A 15,387-nucleotide genomic window follows, 5' to 3' on the forward strand; every position below is an offset into this window, starting at 1 on the left:
CAAAAATAAATAAATAAGGAAGCAGTGAATTCCAATGTATTCATCGCCAACTAACCAGGTTGTTGGGTGTGCGCTCCTCTTTTATGTGCAATGTGCAATGAGGTCGGAACTTTATTATTTGAACATTTAAAAATACGTGAATCCAAGAGGTCGAGTCACTTGGCCAAAAACCCCCAGGAGGAAAAGGCCAAGTCTACTACCCCGGCTCTAGACCTACTAACTGATCGCCGGAGACCCCGGGCCTTGGAAGAAGTCGCCTCTTCAGATCTCTAATCGGGCCGCGCGACCCTCGAGTCTCAGGTAAGCGGGAAATCCCATCTCACAGGGAAGCCCCCGCTCCGAGGCACGGGCGCATGCGCGGGTCGGCCACCCGCTGGAGCCGCGGGTGCGCCGCTCTGGCCCGCGTGGCGCAGTCGTCCGCGTCTCGCTGATGATGACGCACGTCCGGGGCGGTGGGGAAGGCAAGATGGCGGCGCCCATGGAGGTGGCCGTGTGTACGGATTCGGCAGCCCCGATGTGGAGCTGCATCGTGTGGGAACTGCACTCGGGCGCCAACCTGCTCACCTACCGCGGCGGCCAGGCGGGACCCCACGGCCTGGCGCTGCTCAATGGCGAGTATCTGCTGGCGGCGCAGCTGGGCAAGAACTACATCAGCGCCTGGGAGCTGCAGCGGAAGGTGCGGCGGTGCGGGCTCGCTGCTGGGCTTGGCTGCGGGGGTCACGGGGCGCCCGAGGCTACAGTCGGGGGATGGGTTGGCGGGGGCCGCGTGCACCCTGAGTCGGAATTGGCGTGGGGCGCGGAGGTCTCCGTTCGGGCGCTCTGCGCATGCGCGGGTCTGGGGGCTTTGGGGAGAGATGCGCGACCTGTTAGGCCGCTCTGCGCACGCGCGGGGCTCCGGCTTAGGCTGCCGTGGGGGCAGTGGGGGAATGGAGACGCTCCGGGGGTCCCCTGGGGCAATTGCGCATGCACGAGTTCTTGGCGCGCGAAATTTGATTAAAAGGAGACTATACGGATCGCGAGGTCAGGAAATCGAGGCCACCCTGGCTAACACGGTGAAACCCCGTCTGTACTAGAAATACAAAAAATTAGCCGGGCATGGTGGCGGGCGCCTGTAGCCCCAGCTACTCGGGAGACTGAGGCGGCAGAACGGCTTGAATCTGGGAGTCAGAGCTTGCAGTGAGCCGAGATCGTACCACTGCACTCCAGCCTGGGCGACAGAGTGAGATTCCGTCTCAAAAAAAAAAAAGAAAAAAAAAAAAAAAAAAAAAAAAGGAGACTGTGAGCTCTGTGGATGTTGTGGTTCTGCAGGAAGAGGGAGAAGGACCGAGATCTGGGGGAGTCCCCCATGAAGGAGTGGCGTAGGAGACTCATGCGTTTATCCCTCCAATAAAGAAACAGATACTCACCGTCGCCCACCGTTTCCCCTCTACCCTCAAGCCCAAAATGCAGCCAGTCCCTGAAGCTACTGGCTTCCCCTGTGCGCACACTGAGATCTCTTGGGACTGGTTCTGTGCTCTGGCATTGCCTGATGGAGTCCACGCACAACTCATAAATTTTTCCCATTTTCTTTTATTTTTGAGACAGGGTCTCACTCTGTCTCCCAGGCTGGAGTGCAGTGGTGCGATCTTGGCTCACTGCAGCCTCCGCCTCCAGGGTTCAAGCGATTCTCAGACCTCAGCCTCCTGAGTAGCTGGGACTACAGACCCGCACCAACCACCACACCTAGCTAGTTTTTGTATTTTTTATAGAGGCAGGGTTTCACCATGTTAGCCAGACTGGTCTCGAACTCCTAAACTCAAGTGATCCACCCACCTCAGCCTCCCAAAAATGCTGGGATTACAGGCATGAGCCACCACGCCTGGCCGAGTTTTCCCATTTTAAAGAGGAGGAAGCTGAGGCTTGGGGTCTTAGGTTGGACATTATGGATAGAAGAATCGGTGCACAAGCCTACTGGGCTCTTGGACCCCAGTGTCCTTCTAGACCCTCTTTGTTTTGTTCCTGTGTTCCTCCCAGCCAGGGTCCCTCTGGCCCTCAGAGGAAGCACCAGCCTCCTCTTATCTACCATCTCCAGCCTGGAAGCCTCTTGCAGGGGCGAACACTTGCTCGCTGGACCATGCATTTGCTCAAACCACCCTGCTCCCGACTCCTCTCCCTGGTGCTCTTAACCACTGCCCAGGCGTCCCCTCCCCTCGCCTTCCGCTGCTGTAGGGGCTCCCGTGTCCTGCACGGGGCTCACGAGGCTGATTGTGCATCCATAGGACCAGCTCCAGCAGAAGATCATGTGCCCTGGGCCTGTCACCTGTCTGACTGCGTCACCCAACGGTCTCTACGTCCTGGCAGGAGTTGCAGAAAGCATCCACCTGTGGGAGGTAAGAGGCGCAAAGCGTGAGGGTTTCCCACACGACATCTCAGCCCATCTGAGCCTTGCCTGCAGGGCACCAGCGAAAGACCATGCGGCCTGGGGCCCTGCGATGGGTGACTGCTCAGGGGTCACAGCCTAAGCTTCACCCTGCTGCCTCCTTTCTCCAGGTCCCCTCGAGACTCTTGCGAATCCCAAAGTGGCCCTAATCCTGCCTTGAGTGCTTGGATAGAGCCCGGTGCAGCCCAGTCCTCAGCACACACACACCGCAGCATCTTCCAGAGCTAGCGGGCATCTCTTCCAGGCAGGGGGCAGCACCTGGCACTTGTAACTTGACAGTTATAAAGGGCTGGGTGCAGTGGCTCATGCCAGTAATCACTGCAACCTCTGCCTCCCGGGTTCAAGCTATTGTCCTGCCTCAGCCTCCTGAGTAGCTGGGATTACAGGCGCCCGCCACCACACCTGGCTAATTTGTTTGTATTTAGTAGAGACAGGGTTTCACAAGTTGGTCAGGCTGGTCTCGAACTCCTGACCTCGCGTGATCCACCCGGCTTGGCCTCCCAAAGTACTGGGATTATAGGTGTGAGCCACTGTGCCCAGCCAGTGCCTCCTTTTTCTTCCCGCTGGAGCAACTAGGTGACAGCAACCCCTAGACACACTCACAGCCCAGATCCTGCCGTGCTCTCGCGGTGAGACAGAGCAAACTGTTCAGGCTTTGCATTTAGGTCAGCCTCTCAGCTCCGCCCTGGTTAGGGGAAGCAGCCCTGGATGATGTGTGAGTGAGTGGGTGGTGCCGGGAGACTTCATTCACAGAGCCAGGCCTCTTGGGATTTGGCCCATATCGTAGCTGCTGTGTTAGATCATTGGCTGTGTTGTTACACATGGTTCATTGTATCTGGGGGGAGACCTGCCCTCAAACCCACACAGAGCAGGGCAGACAGTACGAGATTTGGAGCCAGAAGACCCAAAGGTAACCATGTTTCTGCCCTTCTGACCTTGTCCTTGCCTCCCCCAGTGGGCTGCTCAGAGAACTGAGAGGGCTGGGTGGGCATGAGGATTCTCTGAGAGATACAAAGGCCACCAGGGGGATGGGCATGGTGGCTCACACCTGGAATCCCAGCACTTTGGGAGGCTGAGATGGGCAGATCACTTGAGGCCAGGAGTTCAAGACCAGCCTGGGTAACATGGTGAAAACCCGTATCTCCAAAATATACAAAAATTAGCTGGGCATGGTGCCATACACCTATAATCCCAGCTTTTTGGGAGGCTGAGGCATGAGAATCACTTGAATCCGGGAGGCAAAGGCTGCAGTGAGCTGAGATCGTACCACTGCACTCCAGCCTGGATGACAGAGCAAGACCTTGTCTCAAAAAAAGACGGGGGGGTGAGGTGGCGGGGAGCACAGGAATGACAGGAGGCATCATTATCTCACCCCCAGGACACGTGTATATGTATGTAATTTTTAAACTTATTTTTGAGATGGGGTCTCACTACATTGCCGTAGCTGGTCTTGAACTCCTGGACTCAAGCAATCCTCCCAGGTAGCTGGGATTATAGGCATGTGCCACCATGCCTGGCATCCCAAGGCTTTTAAATATCAGTCCATGATTTTGAAACTGGGATGCTGTTGCTGAGAGAGAAACTGAGGCAGGGAGGCAGTAGCTCACAAGTCACCCCTCACGATACACCTCCTGACCCTGGTGGCTGTCAGTCTGGGGCAGAAGGGTATGTGGGTAGGAATTAAATGTATCATCACCCCATGGGGGATGTCTTAGGTGGGACCCCTTCCTGTTCTTGGCTGGGGACAGTGTGCTGGGTGGCACCCACTACCAGACCCCTGCTCCCCTAGCTTCCTCCTTTTTTTTTTTTAATTTTTTTTGAGATGGAGTCTTGCTCTGTTGCTCGGGCTGGAGTGTGGTGGCTCGATCTCAGCTCACTGCAACCTCAGACTCCTGAGTTAAAGTGATTCTCCTGTCTCAGTCCTCCCGAGTAGCTGGGATTACAGGCACCTGCCACCATGCCTGGCTAATTTTTGTATTTTTAGTAGAGACAGAGTTTTGCCATGTTGGTCAGGCTGGTTTGGAACTCCTGGCCTCAGGTCATCCGCCCTCCTCCGCCTCCCAAAGTGTTGAGATGACGGGTGTGAGCCACTGTGGCTGGCCCTCCTGGAGAGTTTCTGACCGGCATGAGCTGTGACCACAAGGGGGTGCCCCACATGCTCAGCTGGAGCTCAGGCCGGACTGCCTCCACTGTGCCCCCTGCCACGGTTGATATCCTCCTCCTATTCTCTGTGTGCATGGCGGGTGTGTGAGTGGTGAGTCAGGAGTGGGCTGGAAACCTGAGAGCCGGGGCTGTGGGGCGGGGGCTGGTCTGCCTCTCCCATGCCACGGGGACAGGGACCTCCCAGGAGGCACTGATTCTCTGATGCTGCCCTGTGTGTACCGGCCCCGGGCAGTGGTGCTCACCAGAACTGCCATCTGTGGTTTGGGGCTGACCTGGACCCTGCTTCATCCAGTGCCATTTAACCCTCCCCGGCCACCCTGGGTTTTGCATGCGAGGAAACTGAGGCCCAGAGAGGGCATGGCCTGTCAAATCTGGGCTCAACAGGCCCTGCCTGCCCCAAGAAAGCACCACGCACAGGGGCTTTCGACAGCAGAAACTCGGCCCCCATCCTGGAGGCCAGAAGTCCTAAATCAAGGTGTCCGCAGAGCCACGCTGCCCCTGGAGGCCCCAGGAGGAGCCTCCCCACCTCTCCGGTGGTAGCCAGCGCCCCTTGGTGCCCTTGGCTTGTGGGTGACTCTCCCCTGCCTCTGCTGCCACGTGGAGCCCCCTGCGTGTTTGCACTTCTCTCAGCTCACCACAACCGGGACACACGGGATGGAGGCCCTCGCTCCAGAACCACCTCATCTTAACTTATTATATGTGCAGAGACACTGCGTCCAAAGAAGGCCATTCACAAATTCCAGGTCCGGACTTTAACAAGCTTTTGGGGGAAACACACGATTCAACCCACAACCCCAACCAGAGATCTCAGCCCTCGCCAGGCGACCTGGAAAGGGCTCCCTGTCCTCTTCCTCAGACAAGCTGCCGGGCTTCCTGCCCCCACCCCCGGTCAGGCCACCACAGCCTGCCCAGAAGCGACTTCGGCTGAGTGGTGGGAGCTGCCTACAGCTCCCGAGTGCAGCCGTTCCTACAGGGCCTGCGCAGGAAGCCCGTGCCTTCCCTGGGGCCCGGCTCACGGGACCGGCACCTCCCTGAGGCAGCAGGGAAGGGCAGGAGACTTGCCCCCCTCCTGGGCGGTCACGCAGGCGGGGACGAGGCGGGAACAGGTGCCCACCCAGCCCAGGCAGGGGCGCGACAGTGTGGCCATGGCCGTGTGGTCATGGGGTTCCCCGGGCTGCAGCCCGCCCTTTCCTCCCGTGACCTGGGTGCCCTCTGCCCCTCACAGGTCTCCACCGGGAACCTTCTGGTCATCCTGAGTCGACATTACCAGGACGTCTCCTGCCTGCAGTTCACAGGGGACAGCAGCCACTTCATCTCAGGGGGCAAGGACTGCCTGGTACTGGCTTGGAGCCTCTGCAGGTAGTGCCTCGCACACCCGGGCCTGCACCTGGGCTCGGGCAGGGAGAGGAGGGGCCCAGGCCCCTGGTGGGAAGGGGCTTCTCTTGGGGGCTGGAGTGCAGAGGACAGAGTGATCATCCCAGGGGTCCTGGCTGCCCACGCTGGGGTCTGGTTTGTCCTGCGGGCCGTGGGGACCCAGCCTGGAGTTTACTCAGGTGAGGCGGGCCAGGCTGCTGAGTGGAGGCAGGTGTGTGCGTGAGGTGGGTGCTGGAGGCGTGGACTGCCTTGTTCCCTCCGGTCCCCGCCTGCTGAGTACCCGCCTCACCCGGCCCAGCGTGCTGCAGGCCGACCCCTCCAGGATCCCGGCGCCCCGGCACGTCTGGTCTCACCACACGCTCCCCATCACGGACCTGCACTGCGGCTTTGGGGGCCCCCTGGCCCGGGTGGCCACCTCCTCACTGGACCAGACGGTGAAGGTACAGCCGCCCCCACCCCCCCACCGCGGTCCATGAGCAGAGCCCGGCAGCCGCAAGTCCTCAGCCAGGAATGCAGGGATCGCCTCCTCCCCCTCCCTGCTGTCAGGACTTCAGACAGCTTTTAATCCCCTGGTACTCTGAGCCCAAGGACGTCCAGGGAGGTCTGCCAGCCTGGAAATTCCCACTCATTCACCATTTCTGGTCCGGCTCCCTGGCCAAGCCTGGGGAATCGAAGGGCATCACTACGTTTCAGTCGTGGCCAGTGGTCCTGGGAGGGAGACCCAGGGGTCATCAGCCCGAGACCAAGCTCCGTTTCAGCAAGACCCACATGGTGACGGCTTTCACCCAAAGTCCCAAGCCCTAGGGCCAGAGGACAGCCGACGCCTGACCTCCCTGATGCCCCTGTTCCCACGGGGTCCTCAAGTTCCCCCGCGCCAGGCCGAGCCCCACGCCCTTTGCCCGCCCGCAGCTGTGGGAGGTCTCCTCGGGGGAGCTACTCCTCTCCGTCCTCTTTGATGTGTCCATCATGGCGGTGACCATGGACCTGGCTGAGCACCACATGTTCTGCGGCGGCAGCGAGGGCTCCATCTTCCAGGTCGATCTCTTCACCTGGGTGAGTGCGGCGGCGGTCTGTGGGCTGCACCCTGCCCTGGGACTGAGGGCATCGGGCCTGTGGCTCACAGCCGTCTCGGCCTTCGCAGCCCGGACAGAGGGAGAGGAACTTCCAGCCAGAGCAGGACGCCGGGAAGGTCTTCAAAGGGCACAGGTGGGGACGTGGGAACGGGGCGGGGGGCTCCCGAGCACGTCCTGTCTGGCGCCTGACCCCTGCCTGTCTGTCTAGGAACCAGGTGACCTGCCTGTCGGTGTCTACTGACGGCAGCGTGCTGCTCTCGGGCTCCCACGACGAGACCGTGCGCCTCTGGGATGTGCAGAGCAAGCAGTGCATCCGGACGTTGGCCCTCAAAGGTGGGCGCGCCTCTGCTGAGCCTGCGGCCAGCGTGCAGGGGGCGGGGAGGAGATCCAAGGGGAAAAGGGGCTTGGCTTGACTGTGGGCGGGACTGGCTTGCTGTGGGGTGGGGACTGGCTAGGGGCCTCGCAGGAATGGGGCGGGGACTAATTGGGGGCGGAGACTTCCCTGGATGGGGCGGAACCTGTCAGGTATGGGGCGGGGTCTGGCTGGGGGCGGAGACTGCCCTGGATGGGGCGAAACCTGGCTTGTTGTGAGGCGGGGCCTGGCAGGGATGGGGCGGGGCGTGGCTGGGATGGGGCAGGGAATGGCTGGGGGCGGAGACTGCCGTGGATGGGGCGGAACCTGGCTTGCTGTGGGGTGGGGCCTGACCACCGCACCCCCCAGGCCCAGTCACCAACGCCACCATCCTACTGGCGCCCGTCAGCATGCTGAGCTCAGACTTCAGGCCCAGCCTGCCGCTGCCCCACTTCAACAAGCACCTGCTGGGCGCCGAGCACGGGGACGAGCCGCGCCACGGGGGCCTCACCCTGCGCCTGGGCCTCCACCAGCAGGTACGGCCCCCAGCAGGGAACCCCCACTGCCCTTTGGTCTCAGAAGACCCCGCAGGCCGTGGGCTCCTTCGCTCCCTCAGTCCTGGCACCCGTGCGGCGGTTTCCCCCAAGCCCAGCACTGGAGGGCACATCCTGTGAGCGGGATGGTGATGCTCGGAGGGCCCTCTGCCCACTCTGGGTGTGGACCCAGAGGCTCTGATAAGTTAACCACCCCTCGTCCCCCGGCCAGCAGGGCCGAACTGTGCGCCCCACACGCCAGCCTTCGCGCGCTGGAGATCTGATGGTCAGCTAGGTCTTTCTGCAAAGGGCTAATGCCCCATATTTCGGGCTGCGAGGGGCAAAAGTTTCACATCTGGGCTGCGGAAGGTGCGGGAGCAGCCGTGCAGGGCAGGGAGCGGTTGGGGCCCTGATGGCTGCATGTGGCTCCCACGTGGGTTCGGGGCGGCCTCTGCCTGACCACAGTCACATCCTCACCCCTGCAGCTCTGCACCACCCCCTGCTCTGTGCAGGTGCTAGGGTAGGCTCCTTCCCACCCCAGCCCCAGGAACCTCACAGAAGCCAGTATGGTTGGCTGGGGTGGGGGCTGGGGGGGTCCTTGAGCCTGGGGAGGCTTCCCAGCGTGTTTCCGCCCCACTCCCCAACCTTCAGGGAGCTGCCTGCGTCCTTGGTGTCTCACGTCACTGTCTGTGTCCCTCGCTGGGCTCTGGCGCTTGGCACTTGTCCCCACGCGCCCTCTTCTCACCTGAGTACAGATTGATTTTTTTATCTGGAGGGTGCCCAACAGCCTGACAGACCCTGCACCAGGAGATGCCGTTATCTCCCTTGTCCACGCTGACTGATGGATGGAGTGACGCTCTGTCTTCCCACATCTACCAGTGGGCTCGGGGCGGGCAGGCAAGGGACCCCCACCGTCTGGGCATCCGCAGGCCCCTCAGACCGAAGGAGGCCAGGAGCACAGGCTGGACTGGCTGCTAACAGCATGGGCAAAAGGGGGGCGCGCCTTTGTGTTCAGAAAGTGCTGGAACCTTCGGAGTGAAAACAGGCCTGCAGTGGCACGGAGCCAGCTCCCCGCTAGGGTACCTGCCCGGACACTGCCTCCTCCCAGGGCAGCGGCGGCTCCCACGATTCCTACCCAGCCAAGTGCCCTCCCCAGAACCCCACCCAGCTGGCCACAGTGAGATTCCAGAAGGGGCCAGGCCACACCCTCCGGTAATGCCACCACCTTTTCCTGGGCGCCCCACCTGGCTCCCTTCCTCCTGCGATGGCTGCCAGCTTGTTGCAATACAGCTGACACTGACTGGAATGTCGGCCTGTCCCACAGGCGCTGCTGGGGCCCAACACACAGCGTCCAGGAGGCGGGTTCCCGACCTCCGACCCCCCCAGCGACTGGTCCCTCTGCCCAGGGCAGTGGCCTCACTGGACTGGCTGGGCTCTCCCCATGGCTGGAGGTGGTCACTGTCTGTGAGGCCCTCGTCCGGCCCTGTGTCCCAGAACCTTCCCTGGGAACGCGGGTCCTTCCAGGCCTGACCCAGGCCCCCTGTGTGTGGTGTGGTCATCTGCACCCATATCCCCAGCCCCATCCTTGGGCGCAGTCGTGGAGGATCTGAGGCGCTGGGTGATGGCTGCATAGCCAGGGTCAGGGTGGTCATCTGCAGACTCGAGGGAGATGAATGCCCCTGCCTCAGTCTCCCCTTCTGTCTGTGGGCGTCACGGTGGCCCCTCCCTGACTGAGTGGCTGCCCACGATATCGGGGGTGGGATGGGCAAAGCGTGTGGTGTGTGACAGGACACAGCCCGAGGTCATGCGGCCCACCGTGTTGCAGGGTTCAGAGCCCAGCTACCTGGACCGCACGGAGCAGCTGCAGGCCGTCCTGTGCAGCACCATGGAGAAGGTGGGCAGGGCCTCGGGTTGGGCGGGGCCTCGGGAGGGGCGGCCTCAGGCTGGGCGGGGCCTGAGACTGGGTCAGTCCTGGCCAGTGGCCCCCACTTCAGCGCACCCCAGGCCACTTCCGCCCTCTGACCCCGACTCCTACCGCAGAGCGTGCTTGGTGGCCAGGACCAGCTGCGGGTCCGTGTCACGGAGCTGGAGGACGAGGTGCGCAACCTGCGCAAGATCAACCGGGACCTGTTCGACTTCTCCACGCGCTTCATCACGCGGCCGGCCAAGTGAGGCCCAGAGACCCGGGCCCAAGGCGCCCAGGCCTGAGCCCCATGCCTCCCAGCAACCGGAGCCCACGGGTGTGGCCCCCACCAGCCCAGGCCTGGACTCTCCCCAGTTCTGCGTCGTGTTTGGGCTTTTCCTCTGTGACTGGGCGGTCTTGGTGTCTCGTGGCACGCGTCACATTGGTGCTAGCCTGTTTTTAACAAAAGAGGATGAAAGGCTTCTCCTCTCCTGCCTCCTTGTGTCCGGGTGTGGCCTGGTGCTGGGCGCATCGCAGCTCCACTCTGCTGCTCGGCCCAGCTCAGAACCCCAGCCCCACTCGGCACCCTCCATCCGGAGGTAGAGACCTCAACCACGCTAGGCTTGGCAGGAACGGCTTTAGGACGCAGCCCCGAGCAGCTGCAGTTCTGACTCTGCTCTATTGCCCAAGGGCCTTTGCATGGCCGCGCCTTCTCGAGAAGGCACTGGGCCAGGGTGGTGGGGTTGAAGGAACCAGGAGGCCAGGCCCCTCTGGTCTGCTGTGCAGGGGGTCTGAGTGGAGACAGCCCTGTGGGGTCCCAAAGGGAGGTGGCTTGGTGTAGAGAGACGGGCCGGGGGACGTTTGGGGGTGGATCCAGCTGCCAGGGTTGAGGGGTTTCGCTGGGTGCAGGGCCCAGCTCTCAGGGAGGGTTTTGGGGGTGGCTGGTCCCGGTGGGAACCCAGGGCTCCAGACCAGGCAGGAGGAGGGAGCTGGTGTGGGCGGGGCCTTGGAGCACAGGCTCCTCCCAGTGCCTCCCTCAGGTGCCTTGGGGCCCCTGCTGGCTTCCCCAGGGCCCAGCCAAAGCCGCCCAAACCCCACCCCAGGGCGGTTCTCTGGGCAAAAGGTGCCCTGGCCTCCCCAGGCAGAGGCGGCTTGCCCCACCCAGCAAAGGTGGCCACTGCAGCCTGGGACCACCAGATGGGTCAGGGGCAGGTCTGGGCGTGGTGTCCCGATCTGAGCCAGTCCCCAGAGGGGGTTGCCCGTTGGCCACACCACAGGCGGTGCTTGTGGATATCAAGGGCTTGAGGGAGGCCGGGCCCTTCCGCCCTGGGGATGCTGCCAGCCAGTGCCTGGAGCCCAGCCCAGAAGCCCAGAACCTTCCAGAAAGCTGCCCCTGACTGACAGTCCTGCCTAACGATCCAGAAAATCCGTGTGATTTAACGGGCGTGGTAATGACTGCAGCTTGGAGCCAGCTGCCAGCGCTGAGTTCATGCTTTTTGGCTAATTTGTGTTCTTGTCCCCTCCACGGGGCTCTGAGCCCTCTCGGCTGGCGGCCTGGTCATACTGCGTCAGGGCAGCTGGGCCCTCTCCTGGTACTGACATCCACCTTGGCTGCTCACAGCCCTGAGAGCCTCTCGAGGGTCCCTTCCCCCTGGGCGCACACCCTGCTTGTGCCTGTCCCGTCATGAACCGCTCACCCTGCTGGCCTGCAAGGCTGGGTCCTGCCTGTGGGGAGCACGAAGGTTTGGGGTGAGGCAGCTGAGGGTCCCTTAGGGTTGGCTGATCTCTCTGGGTCCGTACTGCTCCCCTGGGGCCATTCCCACGGCCCTGCCCCCCCCACAACCACCTCCCAAAGCTCCCCCACCAGCACCAATCAGGACCCCCAGCCACCAACTCGGGGTATCCGCACAATCCTGTGGCTGGTGCCAGGGCTGGGGTGAGGGTGTGCACAGCTGTAGAGGGATGGTTGCCCGCAGCCCCTAGGGGCTGGACTTGGCCACTTGGCCACAGCCGCTCCAAGAGCCCAAGGTGAGCCAGGTACGAACATACAGGCCACTGCGCAGCTGCCTGCACCACACGGCCGTCCGGGGCTGGGGCTGAGGTCGGCTGCCCTCTCCGCAGGCTGCAGAACAGGGTTAGAGTTCACCGAGGGGCAGGGCCCGGCCACCCCACCCCCATCGGAACCTAAAATCACCTGGTAGCCTCAGATGGGCGACACCTGGCTCGGTCGGACTCGACTCGATGTTCTTGTGTCCAGAAAGGGGGCATCCCCCAGTGGGCCTGCCGGGACCCTCCGGGAGCTGGGCGGGAGCTGACGCCTCAGTCCCTGCGTTTCCCTCCATGTTCCCCCTGCATGCCTGGTCCTTGGACACAGGCCCCCTTGGTGCCTCCCCACACCCCCTCCTGCACCCTCATCACTCTCGGCCCAGAGTGTCCAGACGTGCTCAGGCACCGAGGTTCCACCCTGCGTTGTAATTGACAGGCTGGGTACAGTGGAAACAGTGGAGACGCCATTTGTTCAGTCCCCCCTGGAGACCCCACAGATTCTCAGAGGTACGGGTGCGGGGACTGGGGAGGCCAAGCCTTGACGAGAGGGGATGCCGGTGTGCACAGGTGACCTGGCAGCTGGCAGGGCTTGACTCTGCAGATCACAGCGAGGTGCACCTGCGCACCGCCGGGACAGCTGCCAGCAAAGCTGAGAGCAGAGAACCTCGTGGGCGAGGAGGTGGAGAAGCCACAGCCCTCCCGTGCCCTGGTGCGGACGTGAAATGGGGCATCCACTGTGAAAAGAGTCTGTGAAAAGACCACGCCCGGCCTCTGTCAGGTTCTTAAAAAATTAAACAGCATTGTCTGGGCGCAGTGGCTCACACCTGTGATCCCAGCACTTTGGGAGGCCAAGGTGGATCATGAGGTTAGGAGATTGAGACCATCCTGGCTAACATGGTGAAACTCTGTCTCTACTAAAAATACAAAAAAAAAAAAAAAAAAAAAAAGCCGGGCGTGGTGGCGGCGCCTGTAGTCCCAACTACTCGGGAGGCTGAGGCAGAAGAATGGCGTGAACCCGGGAGTCATAGCTTGCAGTGAGCTGAGATCGTGCCCCTGCACTCCAGCCTGGGCGACAGAGCGAGACTCCGTCTCAAAAAACAACATTAAACAGCATTAAGGTTGGACCCAGCGAGTCCACTTCTGGGCATATACCCAAGAGAATGAGAGCGGGGTTTTGAAGTGATCCACACACACAACTCACAACAGCTCCATCCCCATAGCCAAACAGTGGGGTAAGGCCAGGCGCCATGGCTCATCCCTGTCATCCCAGCATTGTGGGAGGCCGAGGCCGGCGGATCACCTGAGGTCAGGAGACCAGCCTGGCCAACATGGTGAAACCTCCTCTCTACTAAAAATACAAAACTTAGCCAGGTGTTGTGGCACGCACCTGTAATCCCAGCTACTTAGGAGCCTAAGGCAGAATTGCTTGAACCTGGGAGGTGGAGGTTGCAGTGAGCCGAGATCGCCCCACTGCACTCCAGCCCAGATAACAGAGCAAGACTTCGTCTCAAAAAAAAAAAATGGGAGGGAACCAAGTGTCCACCAGCGGTTGGAGGGTCAGCACAACGTGGTCCTCTGCACAGTGGAATATTATTCAGCCTTGAAAAGGAATGAGAAAGCCCGGTGCAGTGGCTCACCCAGTAATCCAGCACTGTGGGAGGCTGAGGCAGGATAATCACTTGAGCACAGGAGTTTGAGACCAGCCTGGGTAACATCTCTACAAAACCCCATCTCTATAAAAAATGTAAATCTTAGCCAGGTGTGGTGTGTGCCTGTGGTCCCGGCTACTTGGGAAGTCAAGGCAGGAGGATCGCTTGAGCCCATGTGGTTGAGGCTGCAGTGAGCTGCACTCAGCCTCACTCCAGCCTGGGCAACAGAGCCAGATGCAGTCTCAAAAAAATAAAAATAAAAGTGAGGCTCGGACACAGGGCAGAGTATGGGTGCACCTTGAGGATGTCACGCTCAGTGAGAGACGCCAGACACAGAAGGACACGACCTGTCTGATTCCACTCCTAGGAGGTCCGTAGAGTCTTCAGATTCACAGAGACAGAAAGGAGGATGGGAGGCGGCAGGGCTGGGGAGGGGACGGGGAGTCAGTGTTCCTTGGGGACAGTTTCTGTTTGGGAAGATGAGAAAGTTCTGGAGAGGAGGGCGGTGAGGGCTACATAGCAATGAGTGTGCTGAACGTGGCCGAACTGTGTACCTAGAAATGGTTAAGATGGCAAATTTCACGTTATGACTTTTACCACAATAAAAGATTTTTCAAAAGTATCTTCCACGTGTCCACTTGTTCACATGGCAGCTGGGAGTAGGAATGCCCATGTTGCCATATACAGATGGGGAAACTGAGGCAGGGCACAAGGGGAGTTCCAGGAGGACAGACACAGTCTCTGCCCCTAGGAACTCTTGCTCCTCAGAAGGAGCTGAACCCAGGGAGGGGCGGGGCCCCAGTCGTCCCTGAGGACACCAGGACCCAGCACCTCTCGCAGACCCAGGGAGAGGATCCCTTGTCCTGCTCCTGGGGACACCTGGCCAGGGGGCTGGAGAGGGTGGCCTGCGGGTTCCTGGAACTGAGCCGTCCCTCCCTCTCTCCCCAGTCGTCTCAAAATCCAATTCATTTTACCGGCTGGCACTTGGCATTTTATTCATTTCATGGAGGATTTTTTTCCTCCCTCGGGAACGTTGGCTCCAAAAGGAGATGAGGTTGGAGTGTGTGTGTGTGTGTGTGTGTGTGAAGAAAATCACCGGAGTGTAGATCCATTCATTAGAGCTGAATGTCCCTAGAGCTGAATGTTCCCAGCACAGCGGCTGCTCTGCTGCCCTGCGGGATCTGGGAAGACACCGCTGGGAGGATGGGACGAGGAATGTCCGGGCAGGGAGGAAGAGAGGAGGTCCTCTGCTAGATGGATAGACAGATGCAGTCGGCCCCCGTCTATCAGGGGCCTGTGGGATGCCAGGGCCCCAGAAGGACCCCCCGAGGCCCAGAGGACATAGACAGGCTTGGGGACTGGTAGACAGTGGGGAGCTATGGAAGGTTCTAGAGCACTGGAGGAGGGGAATGTGAACAAGCATCCTTGTCTGGGCGGTTGCTCAAACCACAAGCAATTATAGAGTGCCTAGTGTGTGCCAGTGTGAGACAGAGCAGCTGCCAAGCCAGACCCACCCTGACCCTCCCAGAGCTGAGTGGAAGAGATGGTCACTAAATAAGAAGAAAATGAACAAAAACTTGGTAGGCTGTTACGGAAATGTGTGGGGGTTGGGGGTGGGTAGCAGCAGGACTTAAATGGGGCAGGGAGTGGTGCTTCCTGCATTTTCTCAGTGGCAAGTAGGGAACGTTTTTCAGGGCAGGACATTTGGAACTGGGTTTTGAAGGGTGAAGAGGAGTTCTGTGGCCCAAGTTGCCTGCTCACTGCTGGAGGGCAGATCTACTCTATAGGTTCCCATCATCTATGCCTGCCTCAGTTTCCCCAGGGTGCACTGGATGTTAGAACACACCCCTGGGCTGGCCTGGTTAGAAACTGACC

The 15,387-nt window shown here is 60.7% G+C and overlaps 1 protein-coding gene across 1 annotated transcript; it reads left to right on the forward strand.

Annotated features, from left to right (window-relative positions):
* Window positions 1–433: 433 nt before the first annotated feature.
* On the forward strand, window positions 434–10,299 carry LOC105486367 (WD repeat domain 18). Its single transcript, XM_011749228.3, has 10 exons — window positions 434–676; window positions 2,259–2,369; window positions 5,808–5,941; window positions 6,255–6,396; window positions 6,866–7,009; window positions 7,098–7,162; window positions 7,238–7,362; window positions 7,751–7,917; window positions 9,740–9,808; window positions 9,955–10,299. Exons 1-10 carry the CDS (start codon window positions 434–436, stop codon window positions 10,084–10,086), a joined length of 1,332 nt encoding a protein of 443 aa, XP_011747530.2. The 3' UTR covers window positions 10,087–10,299.
* Window positions 10,300–15,387: the final 5,088 nt, after the last annotated feature.

This window comes from Macaca nemestrina, chromosome 20 (assembly GCF_043159975.1).
Source record: "Macaca nemestrina isolate mMacNem1 chromosome 20, mMacNem.hap1, whole genome shotgun sequence".
Classification (NCBI taxonomy): Eukaryota; Metazoa; Chordata; class Mammalia; order Primates; family Cercopithecidae; genus Macaca; species Macaca nemestrina.